This window comes from Megalobrama amblycephala, linkage group LG16 (assembly GCF_018812025.1).
Source record: "Megalobrama amblycephala isolate DHTTF-2021 linkage group LG16, ASM1881202v1, whole genome shotgun sequence".
Taxonomy (NCBI): Eukaryota; Metazoa; Chordata; class Actinopteri; order Cypriniformes; family Xenocyprididae; genus Megalobrama; species Megalobrama amblycephala.
In genome coordinates this window covers 30,963,107-30,980,053 of record NC_063059.1, presented here as the reverse complement: position 1 = coordinate 30,980,053, position 16,947 = coordinate 30,963,107, and the positions used below count along the sequence as shown (strand labels likewise).

At 39.6% G+C, this 16,947-nt stretch overlaps 1 protein-coding gene across 5 annotated transcripts in view; it reads right to left on the bottom strand.

Annotated features, from left to right (window-relative positions):
* Window positions 1–16,947, bottom strand: part of LOC125248385 (protein KIAA0100-like) — a 32,433-nt gene that overhangs the window by 10,503 nt on the left and 4,983 nt on the right. For 2 of the 5 annotated variants that reach the window (XM_048160220.1, XM_048160223.1), the window contains exons 7-28: window positions 16,337–16,397; window positions 16,016–16,220; window positions 13,979–14,102; window positions 13,777–13,901; window positions 13,593–13,660; window positions 13,348–13,484; window positions 13,134–13,252; window positions 10,847–11,034; window positions 10,476–10,737; window positions 10,155–10,360; window positions 8,542–9,580; window positions 7,677–7,868; window positions 6,387–6,589; window positions 6,181–6,299; window positions 5,869–6,092; window positions 5,212–5,402; window positions 4,964–5,063; window positions 4,677–4,876; window positions 2,944–3,241; window positions 2,624–2,781; window positions 2,334–2,540; window positions 2,141–2,240 (exon numbers count right to left, since the gene is read on the bottom strand). In XM_048160220.1, coding sequence (XP_048016177.1) covers window positions 2,141–2,240; window positions 2,334–2,540; window positions 2,624–2,781; window positions 2,944–3,241; window positions 4,677–4,876; window positions 4,964–5,063; window positions 5,212–5,402; window positions 5,869–6,092; window positions 6,181–6,299; window positions 6,387–6,589; window positions 7,677–7,868; window positions 8,542–9,580; window positions 10,155–10,360; window positions 10,476–10,737; window positions 10,847–11,034; window positions 13,134–13,252; window positions 13,348–13,484; window positions 13,593–13,660; window positions 13,777–13,901; window positions 13,979–14,102; window positions 16,016–16,220; window positions 16,337–16,397 — 4,526 coding nt within the window. Of the gene's footprint in view, window positions 1–2,140; window positions 2,241–2,333; window positions 2,541–2,623; window positions 2,782–2,943; window positions 3,242–4,676; window positions 4,877–4,963; window positions 5,064–5,211; window positions 5,403–5,868; window positions 6,093–6,180; window positions 6,300–6,386; window positions 6,590–7,676; window positions 7,869–8,541; window positions 9,581–10,154; window positions 10,361–10,475; window positions 10,738–10,846; window positions 11,035–13,133; window positions 13,253–13,347; window positions 13,485–13,592; window positions 13,661–13,776; window positions 13,902–13,978; window positions 14,103–16,015; window positions 16,224–16,336; window positions 16,398–16,947 lie in introns of all 5 variants that reach the window. The other 3 variants (XM_048160219.1, XM_048160221.1, XM_048160222.1) reach the window with 2 other exon arrangements.

Genomic DNA, 16,947 nt, shown 5'->3' with positions numbered 1-16,947 from the left:
GTCAGTTTATTTGGCCGCGAGGGCCGGTGTTGTCATGGCACTGGGTTGAAACAAAGACAAGACGTGTCACTCGTATTGTTTTGAATGGGAGAAAGTGTAACGCGCAATATGGCGGAATAAGTCCCACCTTCTAAATAAGAGCCAATCGCTGACTGGTAAAGTCATCGCGTCACTTCAGCGGCCGTTAGAATCAGTCACTTCAGCGGCCGTTAGAATCACCGGTTTCTATATAAACAGTCAGACGCGAGCCCCCGAAGAGACGCGCATTTAGGTCTGCGCATGCGCATTAGCTTGATCCAGCCTGAAAAATACATTTTTTTTGTCATGATTCGAGCGTTTAGAAACTAAATTTATGAGCCGGTTGTTGTTAGATTTTATTGGTGATTTCAAATATGAAATTTAATCGTAAGGTTGGCGAACAGTTTTGGAGAATTTCATGTTTCCCCATTCAAAGAGGTTGCATGATGCCCAGGATGCCCGAGAGGCGTTTCAAAGATGGGCACCGAGTGAAATGACTTGTCTTAAAGGGACTTTGGTTGAAATATGGATGCTCTAGAAACTGTGGACGCGGCCAAATGTACTAAGCTGAGTAGCCTAACTTCTTCCTTAAAACCATTCAGTGACGGATTTAGGCATGGACGGCCCAGGGCGGCACAGGACACCCTCGCAAGAAAAAACAAACAAACGAATGCGCGATCGGGTTTTTACCGCTCATTTGCACGCAACGTCAATGATATCATGTCACTCGGTGGGTAAGTTAACCTGGTCGGGAGGGACTCGGAGTGTGCGCCCGGAGAAGACAACTCACTCAAAAGTATACGAGAAGAAGGGATGAGGTGACGTCTGTAGGGACAGCGGGACAAGTTCTAAATCAGCTCTAAATTATGGTAAGGCAAAAGGTCTAAGCCACCGGAGGCCGATTTAAGTAACGTAAATAAATAAAAAAAAGAGGGGAAAACATGCAAAAGATAAAGGCATGTATGCAGCTTACTCATATCGTAATAATAGTAGGCAAATAATAAAATATAGGGCCTATCACTTATGTTATGTTGCTTGCTATGCTATTACACATTGGCCAACAATATTCATTTTTCTGTCCAACTAGCTTACATAACCAGACAGTAAAATGTGATTTTGTAAGGTAACTTTTTTTTTAAACAAACGTAATAGCCTACTTTAATATTTTACTGTAAAGTTGTGCAATTTTGTAGGATTTATGGTATTTTGTGTTATTTATTTGCCTCAATTTGTAATAATTTAAGTATATACATTTATATAAAATAGCAAAATTGTATGTTAAATCCACTTTAATAAAGATCTACATTTCTAAATTTCATTCATAGTGATAGACATGAAAAATGTGCCTGGGTTTAGTGGACGATTACTGCCATCTACTGGAAAGCAAACACTTAATTAAATTAAAATTAAAATAACATGAATTTTTAACTACAGCCACTAGATGGCTAGAGAATTAATCAATGGCGCACATTATAAAATCATTATTATAACTATAAAAATAACTTTATATCAAATTTTAGCATTTTTTGTACTATCATTTGTACTATCATGGGTATTTGAAGATATTTTTGAAAAACACATAATTATTTACAAGGCTGTAGAGAACAGTGCACTATTGCAGACTTATATACTGAGGTTTTAATTACATTATTGTAATATAGTCAGTCGTGAATTAAAGTGGGCCGGTCTAAGGCATGAAACTCCAGGGCTGAAAATGAGTCCCAATCCGGCCCTGAGTGGTTCGGAGCGTGCATCAAACTGCCAAAATCACGTGATTTCAGTAAACGAGGCTTTGTTACTTCATAACTGTTTTGAAACGTTTCGAAATTTCAATGGTTCGCCGCTGGGGGGCGATGATCTCTGTGAACCCACGAATCATGCGGATCCCCCCTGCCCCTTTGACAGACTGGGGACAGCTGACCAATCAGAGCAGACTGGATTTATCAGAAAGGCAGGCATTAAAGAGAACAGAACTAAAACAGAGCATTTCAGGCAGAGAGTGAAAAGAGGTGGCGCAGCAATTTACAGTATGAGAAAGAATAGTGTTTTGATGTGTGCAGACCCCAAAAATAATATTTTGAACTTAATATACGCATAATATGAGCACTTTAAAATGGCGTACCTGTGGTGGTGCTGACCATGCCTCCAACAGCCTGGCCACTCTCCATCAACTCCAGCACTGAGTCCAGGTTCCTCTGCCTGTGCTCCTCAATGTTCTTCACCTGTAGGTCCACAAAATAGGATTTGGCTGCTGTAATGCAATGCTTTTTCAGTCATTAATTGTATTAAAGTGATATCTGGACTTCTAAACTCACCTCCAGCCACAGCTGCCAGTCTTCTTGTTCAGAGGGGTTTTGCTCCATGGTGGCAAAATACTGCATACCATCTAGCAGGCACGTCCAGGTGGTCTTCTGCTTGAGTGTGTCGCTGTACCAAGCGGGATGGTGTTCACACTGCAGTAGTTGTGCCTTGGCGGCAGATACCAGCACACAGCCGGCAGTCTCCGTGCCTCGCAGCATCATCTAAACACCGTGCACATGGGAAGACATTTAGATTTGCTAAAACAGTATCTTGAACAATGGGTTACTGCTCTTAGAATTCGTACCTGACAGTTGACGAGCTCTATGAACCAGTTGCGGTTGTAAACATCATCAGTTTGGCACGCGGCAATACCACAGAGCTGGTCGCTCACTCCTGCGTCCTCTTCGGAGAAGACCACAAACTTATCAGTCTCCTCGATAAGCTTCTGCAGCATGGATGTTCCTAAAAAAGGATCACAGAAACAGATCAACTGGGTTAAAGGAAGCCTAGGTAGACTGAAGACTTGCCAGTTTCAAATTCAAAACATATTTAAATAATAAAACCTCACAAATGAACTACAATATGCACCAGATTTTTGGGCCAACGGTCAAAAGAAGAGACTACCTTCATTCTGACTTTTCTCTGGGCGGGTGGTTGCGGTGATGACTGGTGTAGCGGGAGCCGTGTTTGAGGAGTAGCTGGACATGGAGCGCTTCAGCTTTTTCATCTGCACCTGGGTGTCGATTCGCAGACCCTTCAGAGCCTCTGTGGAGAGGTTCCTCTTCAGCACGGCTGCTTTCTTATAACCGTCATACAACCCAAAGGCAATGTTCCTGTTGGTGGTGGTCCAAGAGGCCCGGAGGTCCACTAAACATAACTTGTGCGTGTAGGAAGCATTGCTCTCGTCTTTTGAGTTCACCTCCTGAGACAATTTAAGCAGTGATATGGATTGATATCAGTGAATAAAGGCTTAAACACATTAGGGACATATTTTACAACAAATATCATCTGGGAAAACCTTTGAGTGATATGTAATGTAATATAATAGTGTTGTCAAAAGTACCAACTTCGGTACCAAGTCGGTGCTTTTGACAAGATGTCTAATTACACAAATGTCCCTGTGTACAGATGTCCAATTACAACATGTTTTTGAAGCATTTTGTAGCCAATCACAGACATATCTGTTGAGCCCGTGAACACAATGGCCAATCACAGGTGTTTAGTGTTGCTTTTGTCAATGAAAATTATGACTAAATATCGTCGTCAACGAACCTTTATCACGTGACGAAAACGAGACGAGACGCAGCGTAAATGCCAGTCATGTGACGATGACTATAATTAAACGTATAATGCAATATTGTTGACGAATAAAAACGAGACTAAATGTGGTTTACAAAATAAAAACTAAGCTAAAATGTCTCTTAATTTTCGTTGACCAAAACGAGATGAGACGAAATGTTATAACGTTATTACGTCTCGTTTAGTTGCGTTATTATTATTATTATTTTGCAGTATTTCTGTTCCCTGTGTCACTTCAGGAGCTGCATCAGGTCACACTGCGCAGACGCAGGCGACGTTATAGTATAACACAAAATAGGTATCACCTTAAAGCTTAGAAACTCGGCTTTTTAATGCATCTAACCATTTTGAAAAACTCCTAACGAGTGCTGAGAAGTGCCTTTTAAACCTGAGTTTACCGTCTGTGGGCGCCATCTAGCTGTGAAAAAATGAATAACACTTTATTTAACTATACTTTATGCCACAAAATTTGAACCAGATGCTCACATGTAGGAGAGCATCACCAAAAAAATCAGCAGTTTTTCAGCATGAAAATAATATAATAAGATAACCTTGTTTAAAATGGGTTTGGCTAAAATAAAATGTTTGTTTCATCTATACTACTAGGTACTTATACTATATTGACTGGGTTAAATAGAATTGCATTACTAAAAAGAGACTTAAAATACAATTTTCATTGACTAAAATTAGACTAAATGTAATCAGTTTTCGTCGACTAAAACTAGACGAAAATAGTCATGGGTAATTCTGACTAAAATAAGACTAAAATGCTCAGACTTTTAGTCGACTGAAACTTGACTAGACTAAAAAGAGTATGAACGTGACTAAAACTAATAAAAACTAAAATGACCGCTTGACACAAAGACTAGACTAAAACTAAAATTAAAACAGGCCGCCAAAAACAACATTACAGGTGTTTAAGAATCTGCGCAACAGCACTCAAAATGATAGGGGGAAATAGTCACATTTTTTTAAGTTCTTTTGACAACACTATAATATAATGCATGGTGAAATATTATTTCCTGTAGATAAATGATCATGTATGAGAAGCGAATCACCTCCTCTATGCGGTTGCTCTGTCTCTGGTAGCTGAGCGAGGACAGGCTGAGCAGGTGGGTCTTCTTCACCTGGGCGTTGATCTGGTGGTCGGCAGTCTCATCCCAAGTGGAGGCCATGAGGTGCACGGTGACCAGAGAGAGCTCGCTCACCATCTGAGTAACGTTCCACTCTGAGATCAGTCGCCTCATCACAGTGCCAGCTGTAAAACATGCATCAATCATTTCAGCAGAACATTTCAACAGCGTGTTAAACAGAGAGAGTGACTGAAGGCTGTTTGCTCTCTCACCCTGTGGGATGAGCCTCTGTGCTCCTCTGGTGAAGACATGACCTTTACTGCACTCCACCTGAATGCCTCTCTGCTGAGCAAATGATGCCCAGTAATGGACCTGCGGAGGCACATTAATACAGGTTTAACTCATATATTTTTTAATCACATTTAACTATCTTTCCAAAATGACAAAAGATGAAAATCCTTTGAATAATAAGACAGATACAGATAGACAAAATATTGTGTGACTGAAGCCGGTGTTTCACCTGTAGCTGTGGGAAAGATGCCGTGTAGGACATCTGTTTGTAGTGCTGTCCGAGCTTCCTGCGGCTGGGTCTGAGGCTGTGGAAGAGCTTGCCTCTGCAGATGGGTCGGGACACGCTGGTCCAGGTGGCCCAGAAGTTCTGCATCCAGCGCAGGGTGCTGCTGTAGAGGAGGATTCTGGGCTGACAGGGTTCTGGGAGAAAATACACATATGAGCCTTTTAAATCAAAGCTGAAATTACCTTTAAGGCTGGAATACACTACACGACTATTGCTCCAATCTTCAGTCTGGAAAAGTCAATGCTGGTTGCCTGAAGTCTGAGCCAGTCTGCAGATCTCAGTCGGATTTGATAGATTTCACAGAAAATCGTCTATGATGGGCTCAGACTCAGATTTTTTAGATTTCAACTTTGATTCCTTCCGAGTCGATAGATATCAAACATGTTTGATATTTTGAGTAGATTTTAGAACACATAGTTTCTGTGCAAGTTTGTGTTTGGAACAAGTCTGTTTGCGTGTTTAGTGCATGATGGCAGTTTTCTCTGTAACCATTTACAAAGTCTTACAATGTCTAGTGTCTAAAATCTGTTCCGATTTTAAAGGTTGTGTGGTGTATTCCAGCTTTTATCAGCATTTGGAAAAAAAGTCTATAGTTCTAACTTTTGCCACAGTGCTGGTCGAGGTCCATGGTGATGGAGAGGTTGAGGTTTTCAGAACGGAAGGCCCTGTAGGAGTCATGTGGCTGGACTGAAGTGACATCCGCAACGTTCTCTGCAGCACAGAGCATTACGGCATGGTGGTCATGTGGATTACCGTGGCATAGCCATTGGAGGTCAAGGGTCATACATAGGCTCGGGAGATGCAGGAAGCAGACATCATCATACCTGTATAGAAACAGACCAGACACAGTTAAATCATCACAAAGTAAAACGTAAGTCACATTTTAATGCAATGCAACTAATAGTCGTGTACTTGGAGGCTGTTCTAACGTTGACGTCCAGGTCACCCTTGAAGACAAACTGCCCAGGATTCCAGTCAAAGTTCAGCTTGCTCCACTCCCAGTGCAGGTTCTCTGTAGTGTTGTAAGGGTCCTACACAAATTAAACATTCTAGTCAACACTAGATGCTTACATGTGTGAGGGGTTTTTAGCAAGGAGCCTGGGAATGTGTGTTAGTACCTCAGTAGCGAGCTGATGCAGGTTGGCCTGTTCGATGTCCATTACCCAGCGGCCATGAAGAAGAAGTCTACTTTTATCCCACCAGGTCAGTAGAGGGGACGGGTCAGCTGAAGGTTTGGTCAGTAAATCAACAGCCTGGCCAATCAGCGTCCAAGCTGGATCCCAGCATGGCCCCCACACAATGGTGTAGAGGGAAATATTTGCTGTACGAAGAAATAGACCAGTTGATTCATATTGTTGTGCCATCACGTTACAGACTTAAGCCGAGTTCAGACTGCACAATTTTCAAAGTAGTCGGGTCACTGTTCTTTTCACACTGCATGACTATCTTGGCCAGCATTCAGTCGCTGCTGTGTTCACACTGCACGATGGATCAGCGACAGAAGGTTTACAATAGGAAGAATTGCAGACAACTCTGTCTGGCACGCAAACTACATTTCACAACCAAACACACGCGAGACATGACAAGGAAACAACGTGATATCACGTGTTCAAGACCAGAGTTCTCACGTGAGACTGGCCCTGCGTCTCAATCAGCTACCTAACTCCCTAGTTCCCTAGGTCGTGAATCAGTATATAATGAAAGTGAACGTGGCTGATACCCTGATCAGTGCCCTGATTACTGACTAGGGAGCTGATTGAGACACACGGTGGGATTATTATTTAAAATAGTAGCCCGCAAGAAGCTTGAAATACAAATGGCCTGTGCGCTGATTTGCAGCGAAAACAACAAAAAGAAAAGAATATGGAGGAGGAAATGTTTGGGGAGACGCGAAGAACAAGGATTGTGTGTTCTGCAACGAGAGTTGGAGGTAAATACATAACTTTTCAATGTGCTGCTGTTGATGGTCAAGCAAATGTTTGTGCTTTGGTTCTGTTTGATAGAATTGTAATGTTTATGTGTACGAAGCCATGCTTGCTGATATTGTGGTCTATAACTCCTCCCCGAACTCCCCGCTGCTCTGTATCTTGCTCTCTCATTGGCTGTCGGTCATCGTCAATGTAGTTTTTAGTCAGAACACTTTTCACACAGCAGGATTTTGAATCGCCGACAGGTCCAGATATTTAGCATGCCAAATATCTCACGGGCGTCGGCGACTCGATTCTCTCAGATCACGTCTTTGCTCATTCACACTGCGTGATTGTCACTCGCGTGAACGAGCACCGATTTGCCTGTGATTTCGGGCATTTGTCAGCGATTTCTCAAAACCTGTCGGCAAGCCAAAATCGGGGCTAAAATCGTGCAGTCTGAACTCGGCTTTACATGATCAAGAGGGTGTTGTGACTCACAATGGACATCGTAGTAGAACTTCAGTGGTGGCATATTTCTATAAACGGTCACATCACCCCATGGCTGGCCGAGCTGGACAACCTGTTTGCGCTTTGCTCTCAGCTGCCCATCCTGCTCAGTGCCCATAAGGCGTCCCGACAGGGCCCACTCTCTGATCTCAAACAGGTATCGAGGGTAGTCCCGGATCCGCACTGAACCACAGAAGAAAATGAGCATGTTAGCCATCATGGACCATGATAAGTAAATTCTGTATTAGAACTCACAATTGATTTCAAGAGTTTATTGTTAGCATGTTTTCAGAACTGACTTAAATAACTTATTAATTGGCATTTCTTTAAGATTTTCCAGTGTAGCATTAGCTATTCTTCACATTAGCAAAATCTGTCAACTTAAAATAATGTCTAGGTCAGGATTTCACTGTGTTTGGAACAGATGTGTCAGATTACTGACAGTAGATATGCAAACTAGCAAAGCAAGCATCATTAATTGGATTATGTATGAACATCGGGGTGTTTAATTCTGCTTCTGAAGTGCCACTGTCCAGTAAAGTTTAGCTCCAACCCCAATTAAACACACCTAAGTCAGCTAATCCAGGACTTCCGGATTGCTAGAAACTTTGAGGTACATTTCAATTTATGCATTTGGTAGACACTTTTATCCAAAGTGACTTACATTGCATTTAATGTAAACATTTTATTAATTCACGCATTCCCTGGATATTGAACTCATTACTTAATCTTTGCTGGCGCCATGCTCTACTGTTTGAGCTACGGTAAAGTTGTGCCATGGCAATGTGGAGCTAAACTCTGCAGGACATCCAGGAGCAGGATTGGACACTCCTGTATTGAAGCACACTTCACTTACCCAGAAATGCATTAAGCTTGAATTTGAAAGCACGGCACCACTGGACCACCAGCTGAAGGCCATCTCTAGGGAAGGGGCTGATGCCATCAATGTCCCTCAGCTGCTCTCGGATCTGCTCAGGTCCGTGCAATGACTGATCCGCAAGTGCCACCAGCTCGAACTCCGACACCGTCCAGGTGAGCATGGACTTGCGCATGGGTGTGTTGGAGTACAACCTCTTGGATCGCTGAATATAGATCTCAATGTGCTTGCGCTCAAGGGAGGTGTAGAGCTCCTCAATCTTACGGGCCGGCAGGAGCTCGCCGTGCTGTTTGCGTAGGTCAGCCACTTTCTTGTCTAGCAGCTGCAGGCGTTTGGCGCTTTCCTTGCTTTCGTCCTTCATTAGCTCGTAATTGTCACGCAGTTTGATCTCAAAGACGTCGTCCAGGAACACGAAGGAGAACTGATTTATGCGGATCACCAGGTCCGGTGGCAGGCAACAAGGCTCTGCCGGCAGGGCGGCACTTCTGTGTAGTGTCTTCAGCCACTTCTGCACACTGATGGCCTTGTCGAAAGTGTCTGAGAAGTTGTACTGATAAGGGAACTCAATGGTAAGGTTGGGCGCAGTGAAAAGCCAGGTGCGATTGCGAGATGTTTGGAGGAAAGGGAATTGAGATCTGTGCTCTTGCATCTCCTCGAGATCATCTAGCATCTGCACTTCTGCACCAGAAAAGGAGAAGATATCATTGCCATCAAAGTTGAACACCAGGTGAGGAGTCTTCATAAGCATTTCTCCAGACCGTTTGGAAAGCGAAAGTGCTTCTGCACTGAGGATGATGAAGTTCTTCTCGGCCACATGGGCGGTAAGCCGAGTGCTTGCCAGCTCTACACACACTAATATGCCAGAGGAAGAGGCTGCAGACTCGGTTTCATCCTTTTGTCGTAGCCTTAGTGATGCAGAAAGAGCCTTCCAATAGCTTTGGCTCTCTGTGATGTGCTGATACAGAAACATGTGATCCGATGGAGTCCACTGCACTGTTAAAGCATTTTCACTCTGCACCTGATCATATAAAAATGGGAGGAAATGAAATCAAGCATCAAGCTGTGGTTAACGTCAGCATGAAACAGAAATTACAATGTTTCCTTCCTTATTGTGACGTATATCTGAGTGAAACGGCTAAGTGAATGAGAAAAAAAATTTGACTGGATCATGGTTGATTGCTAATTGCTGTGATCTCATATGAGGGACAGGTTGCTGGATGTTTTAAACAAATACTGTATTTTATAGAATAAAAGTAACTTTATTTTTCATTTATTATATGCTGCAGCTTAGTCCAAATGACTTATATAATGCAATTAAAGGGACAGTTCACCCAAAAATGAAAATTCTGTCATTTTTGGATGAACTACCCCTTTAATATCAAGCACGCAAAATGTGCAAAGCGCACACAGAACCTGCAGTCCTGGACTTAAAGTCACAATTACAGTGTTGACACAAATAGCTGTCCCCCCACAAGTTATCACCCAAAATGCCACCATAACAAAACACAAAATTAAAAATGACATGGTTGTAGAATAACGCGCAGTCTAAAACATTGCTTCTTTCTGGGTTTAAATTTTAAATGCCAAAATACCTTCAGGCTGCGTTTGCTGATGTGGTATGAGACCGTGAACGTGGTTAGGGTCAGAATGGGGTTGGGAGTTTGGGCGGCTGGGCTGCAGGGCTCCATACTCTCAGTGAGGGCCTTCACCACAGCCAGAGAAACACCCTGGACAGACACACTTGAGTTCTCCCCTGATCCTTCAGCCACCACTGTGTCCACCCTCACTGCAACAGCCCCTTTAATGCAATACAGAAAAACAAACTCACATACTGGAACAAGCTAACATGCATTAAAATAGTTTTGAAGAGAAAGAGTGCAACTGGTATTTTATGCGCTTCTTTTACTTCCTACCTGCAACATTGGAGAGTGTGAATGTGTTTACATCCTCAAGACTGAGTTTAAACGTAAAGAGTGGTGGGCATGTTTGAGGCTTTTCTAGAGGGGAATGTAGGGAGACAATTTCTGCTTTGTCCAGTTTAAGAACGGAGAACAGACGAGACAGACACAGAGTGCAAGTCTCGGACACTTCCAGCTGCAGGCCTTTCAGACTGGACTCCATACAAACACTCCCAGGAGGGCTGGAGTTCACTGTCCTTGGCTTACTATAGCTGCCCTGTGAACAAATTAAGAAAGGGATCATGTGCAGTCAAATGGACATTATTTCAGAATATAGTCCATCCTGCATAATGAAAGACAACTAGATAAATACATGACGATTTTACCTGCAGTGTGAGGCAATCTAGGATAAGGGCTTCCCCCCAGACATGTTTTCCAGGTGGGTGAGGAGCCTGCTGGATATGGGAGCCCTGGCCCACACGCCACCAGAAATGATCCAGGGAAAGAGAGGCTTTCTCAGTCACAGTCACACTCTTCACGCCATCCTCTTCTGAGTCCAGCAAGTGCTGCAGTTCTGTGAGGCACACCATAGTCAGTCACACCTCACAACAGACACTTTTGAGGGTCCAATCAATTGAACACTTAAAAGAAAGTAACGAGTGTTTAAGTGTTCAGACAATTTTTTATATAACCAGAGTTTAAACAAAAAAGGAAACTGCTGCTACGCAATTTTTACTTCTCGTAATTTAACAACTTTTTTCTCGTAATTTAATGACTTTATTCTCAACATTTTATCTCGACTTTCTCGAAATTTTACGACTTTTTTTCTCGTAATTTAACAAGTTTATTCTCTACATTTTATCACGACTTTTTTCTCGAAATTTAACGACTTTTTTTCTCGTAATTTAATGACTTTATTCTCAACATTTTATCTCGACTTTTTTCTCGAAATTTAACAACTTTTTTTCTCGTAATTTAACAAGTTTATTCTCAACATTTTATCTCGACTTTTTTCTCGAAATTTAACAACTTTTTTTCTCGTAATTTAACAAGTTTATTCTCAACATTTTATCTTGACTTTTTTCTCGAACTTTAACGACATTTTTCTCATAATTTAACAAATTTGTTCTCGTAACTTGACTTTATTCTCAACATTTTTTCTCGACTTTTTTCTCGAAATTTAACGACTTTTTTTCTCGTAATTTAATGAGTTTATTCTCAACATTTTTTCTCGACTTTTTTCTCGAAATTTAATGACTTTTTTTCTCATAATTTAACAAATTTGTTCTCGTAACTTGACTTTATTCTCAAAATTTTTTCTCGAAATTTAACGACTTTTTTTCTCGTAATTTAATGACTTTATTCTCAACATTTTATCTCGACTTTTTTCTCGAAATTTAATGAGTTTTTTTCTCGTAATTTAACAAATTTATTCTCAACATTTTATCTCGACTTTTTCCTTGAAATTTAACGAGTTTTTTTCTCGTAATTTCACGAGTTTATTCTCAACATTTTATCTCGACCTTTTTCTCGAAATTTAATGAGTTTTTTTCTCGTAATTTAACAAATTTATTCTCAACATTTTATCTCGACTTTTTCCTTGAAATTTAACGAGTTTTTTTCTCGTAATTTCACGAGTTTATTCTCAACATTTTATCTCGACCTTTTTCTCGAAATTTAACGAGTTTTTTCTCGTAATTTAACGAGTTTATTCTCAACATTTTATTTCAACTTTTTTCTCGAAATTTAACGAGTTTTTTCTCGAAATTTAACAACTTTAATCTCGAGATGGTTTTACTTTTTTATTATTGCTTGGCCCTAATCCTCTTCCGTAAAATGTTGCCTTGGCATCTAACTGAAATAAAACAAGTTTCAAACGAAGTACTAAAATACGGAAATAAACAAATGAAAACTTAATAAAAAATATTTAAAAAATTAATACAAATGACAAAAGCATGTAACAAAAATACTGAAAATTTAAACTAAAATTAAAACTGAAAATATAAAAAAATATTAATTAATAGTATATAATAATACTAAAATAACACTGTCTACAGAACATTCACATCATAAGCCAAAGTGGCAAATTCAGATTTTCTGCTCAAATCTGATTTTTTTGTGAGGTTGTTCACATGACCTTTTGTGTTCCATATTTGACACTGATCGGATGCTCTTAACCTTTTAACTATCATTAATATAGTGTCTTCATTATCATTTATCATATTCTATTAATTATATAATAATTGAATTGTGTAATTATAAAATATTACATTCATATTAATAACATTTTAAGCAAGAACATCTTAATTATTTGTTCTTAATAATATTAATATTACATTATAAATTATGTATTTGTAATAATATAAGGTACTAATTATATTATTGGCTTAAAAAGTAACTAATTGATGAAATTAATAGGATTTTACAATGCCACAATGTGATACTACTGGGCAGATCAGTGTCACAAAAGAATATTTTTTATGTATAGATTTTCAGAACATAACATCTTGGATGCAGCTAAGCTATATAATTTTTTTCAGAGTGAATTTATGTCTAATGTCTGACAGAACAAAAACCTGCTGTTGTTGACTTTTTCAGTTCGAAGAAGAAAGGTGAGCCAGTCAACTGTCCATTGTGCTTAACAGCATTCAATAGCCACACTTTGCTATTTACCAGAATTGGCTGAGATGAAGCCCAAGGCAAAGGGTGGTGTATCTCCTAACTGCACGGACACATTGACATTGGACACGGAGGAGCTTATCAACACGGGAGCATCCAGCTGAGGGAAACGCCTGGGAGACAAAAGGACACTTATGTGAGAACAATAAACAAGACCTCCATCACAGCCAAATCTGTGACGCTCAGAAAGCAAGCGGACGATTAATACCTTTTTTTACGAGTCGTTTTTTTGTGCGAAAGCTGGTCCCATGACAACATGTCCAGCCAATGGGAGAACTCTTGATGACGGTAGTGGATGATACAAGTGTTGATGGTGATCGTGCTAGAGATGTCAACAGATGTCACCTTAAGCAAGGAGACAGAAACAATAATGAAAGATGCATGTATCAAAAAAAAAGACGAGTGCTTTGATTTTGATAAAGAATTCATATTGAAAGTGACAACAGAACTCACCTGCAGTATGGTTCTGAGATTGTTTAGACATATAATCCTCTGTCTACTTTGTGACAGCAGAAGGCCATCTGAAAAATACCCAGTCCCCACAATGTTTATGGTTAAGGTTGTGTTCAGATCCCTAACCTTAAGTATAATTAATAGTAATAGTGCTAAAGAGTGTGTTCTTGTGTACTTCACCCACCCTCCAGCAGAAGCTCCAGGCGGCTCTGTGGGAAACTGAGCTCAGGGGTGAAACTCTTCAGAGGAAGCTGTTCATCATCACGATCATAACCCACCTTCAAAGACTTCAAAGTCCAGTTCAAGTGTCTGAGAATCAAACATAGTTTGTTAGAGCACAAAAACAACATTTAAGGTTAATCACAATGACTAACAGCACAGCTCACCTCTTCTGACTGTGCATGGAGAGTGTGATATTAGTGTTTTCAAAATCCACATTGACCTTCTGTGGAACCAGTTTGTGAAGCCCCTCAATTGCTTCTGTTTGAATGTAAGAGTCCTCTGTATCACCTTCAAGAGACACAAACATTAAAAATCTTCAACAGAGTTGAATTTACAGCAGGGTCATTAGTTAACTAAGTAGGTTTTCACACTGGGTACGTTTGCTGCGGTCCGAGTCCGAGTGTGATTGTTCTCGGTGCCTCCGCAGCTTTGGTCTGGTTTCACACTCAACCTTGGTGCATTTACGTTCATCTTGCATCATCAAATACATGCACAGCGCATGATAGAGAACAGAACGTGGGTGAATATAGTGTTTTTTTATTAATTTGGTACTATTACGTGCAGCAAAGTGAACAAGATATGCATTTACTATATGTACTACTGTGCAAATGGACTCTTTTGAGGAGACAGTGGATTGCGAGCCATTCATTTGCACTCACTCTGCACGATGACACTGTACACTCACTCTTGCTCGTATCCAAGGTAAAATAATCACATTACAGAGGTGTTTTGTTTTGTTTAACTAATAACTAATGACGTTGTCATTGGCTAAAACACATGCGCAGGTTACTTTACTTCCTGAACAAGTGCGCACCCGAGTCCGAGTTGCTTTCACATTCATGCATATCATACCGCAGTTCCAGTGCAACCAAACTCAGACCACCTTCTATAGGTAGTCTCGGGTTTGGTACCCAGTTGCACTCCCAGGTCAGCATGACAGCTTTCACATTACCAGTTTTTCATACAAACCGCACCCCGTTTCAAACTAAACTGCCAGTGTGAAAGCACCCTAAAATTAAAACCATTAAAAAACAACAACCTTGAACTGAAATAAAAGATATTCAGCTACATTTCTTATTTTTCTTTAGTTTAACATGAAGCACTAAAATAACAAATTGAAATAAAAATTATACTACATAATATTAACATATATATTATAGCTTTATATCAACATATTTAATAATAATAATAGTAATAATGACCAAAACACAGCAAATTTTGAACAAAATAACCAAAACTTTAACTAAAACTGAAAATGGAAAATATAAAAATAAAAACTTTATAAAAGGATAATAGTAAAAATATTAATAAAAACTATCATAGTATATCAATGATACTAAAATAACACTGATTTACAGTAGGGCTGCACAATTGAAAGGGATAGTTCTCCCAAAAATGAAAATTCTATCATCATTTTCTCACCCTCAAATTGTTCAAAATCTGTAAAATTTTCTTTGTTCTTTTGAACACAAAGGAAGATATTTTGAAGAATGTTTGTAACCAGACCACTTTGGGGCGCCATTGACTTCCATAGTAGGAAAAAAACTACTATGGAAGTCAATGGTGCCCCAAAACTGTTCAGTTTAACACATTCTTCAAAATATCTTCCTTTGTGTTCAACAGAACAAAGAAAATTATAAAGATTTTGAACAATTTGAGGGTGAGAAAATGATGACAGAATTTTCATTTTTGGGAGAACTATCCCTTTAAGAGCTCAAACTTTATTACTTAAAAAACATGACGTTTCGGCCGTCCAAGATTTTCACCAGTAAAAATAAACAATTTTATTTTGTAGAACATCTATAAAATTACAATACTACTATATATAGCTGTCTTCATTTCTTCATTTTCAAATGTTATAACCAAGGATTTATTTTGGAAAACTGCAGGGAGCCCATAAAACTTCTCTTTTGTAGACAACAGCCGGTTCATAAGCCATTTTTCTCATTACAAGTTTGGAGCATGTTGCTTTCCCAAAAGCATGTTATAAGTGTCCCAAACTCAGAGCAGCTGCAGAGATGGAGTTTATATGGAGTAGAATTTACTGTGAATCGAGCTGCTCTGACACACTGAAAATACTGGAATATAAAATGCTTGCGTGTAAATAAACAAAGTACTGTGAAACACTAAGCAATATCACAATTTTGGTTGTATAATGATTAATTGTGCGACCCTAATTTAATATATCTAAAATTTAAAACCTGATTTGGTCAAACCTGCAGTTTGACTGGTGCCATGAAGTGGTGCAGATCCTGGAAGTTTGGGTAACTGGCTGAGAAACAGACCCTCGTGAAGTTCAGCCAGCAGAGTTCTGACACACAGTCCCAGATGGCCTGGCCTGAGATCAGGCAGACTCACGTCACCATTCAGGGCCAGACTCAGGGACACCTCAGCCAGACAAGTGTCCTGCTAATGAGAGGGCAAGCACTCCGTTATCACCTTGTAACCCAATTATTTATGTTTTGTACACAACATAGTGAAGTAAAACCTTAACACATGTACAGTATGTATGGTGTACGTACCAGTCTGCTGCTCTTCAGAACTTTACTGCTAAGTTGTCCCACTGAGAAATCCCAGGCCAACCTAACAACATATCAAAAAGTTGTCATTTTAGTGGGCATTGGGTAAAAATGTTTCTTTAAATGCTTGCTCAGGGGCAAAATGGTGCAAGTTTGTGGCTTGATCCTTGTGGGAAATTGAATAGGGATGCACAGTATACTGGTCGGTTATTGGACAATATTGAATAAAAAGAAAAATATCAATATCGATAGATATTGGATATTTAATTGTACATGTTAACTTCCCCTATTTTTTAAATTTAGATTACACTACCATTCAAAGGTTTGGGGTTAGTAAATTTATTTTTTTTTTTTTTTTAAAGAAATTAATAGTTTTATTCAGCAAGGACACATTAAATTGATCAAAAGTGACACTTAAGACATTGTTACAAAATATTTCTAGAGAGAGACTTCTTTCCAAAACATTAAAATCTTACCAACCGCAAACTTTGAATAGTAGTGTTCTGTTTCCCTCATCTAATGCTCACTTAAAGTTCACTTAAACCACTAATGATTTAATAACACTTAAATATAAAATTTTTCATACTGTACATTATAATATTTGTGATGCCAAA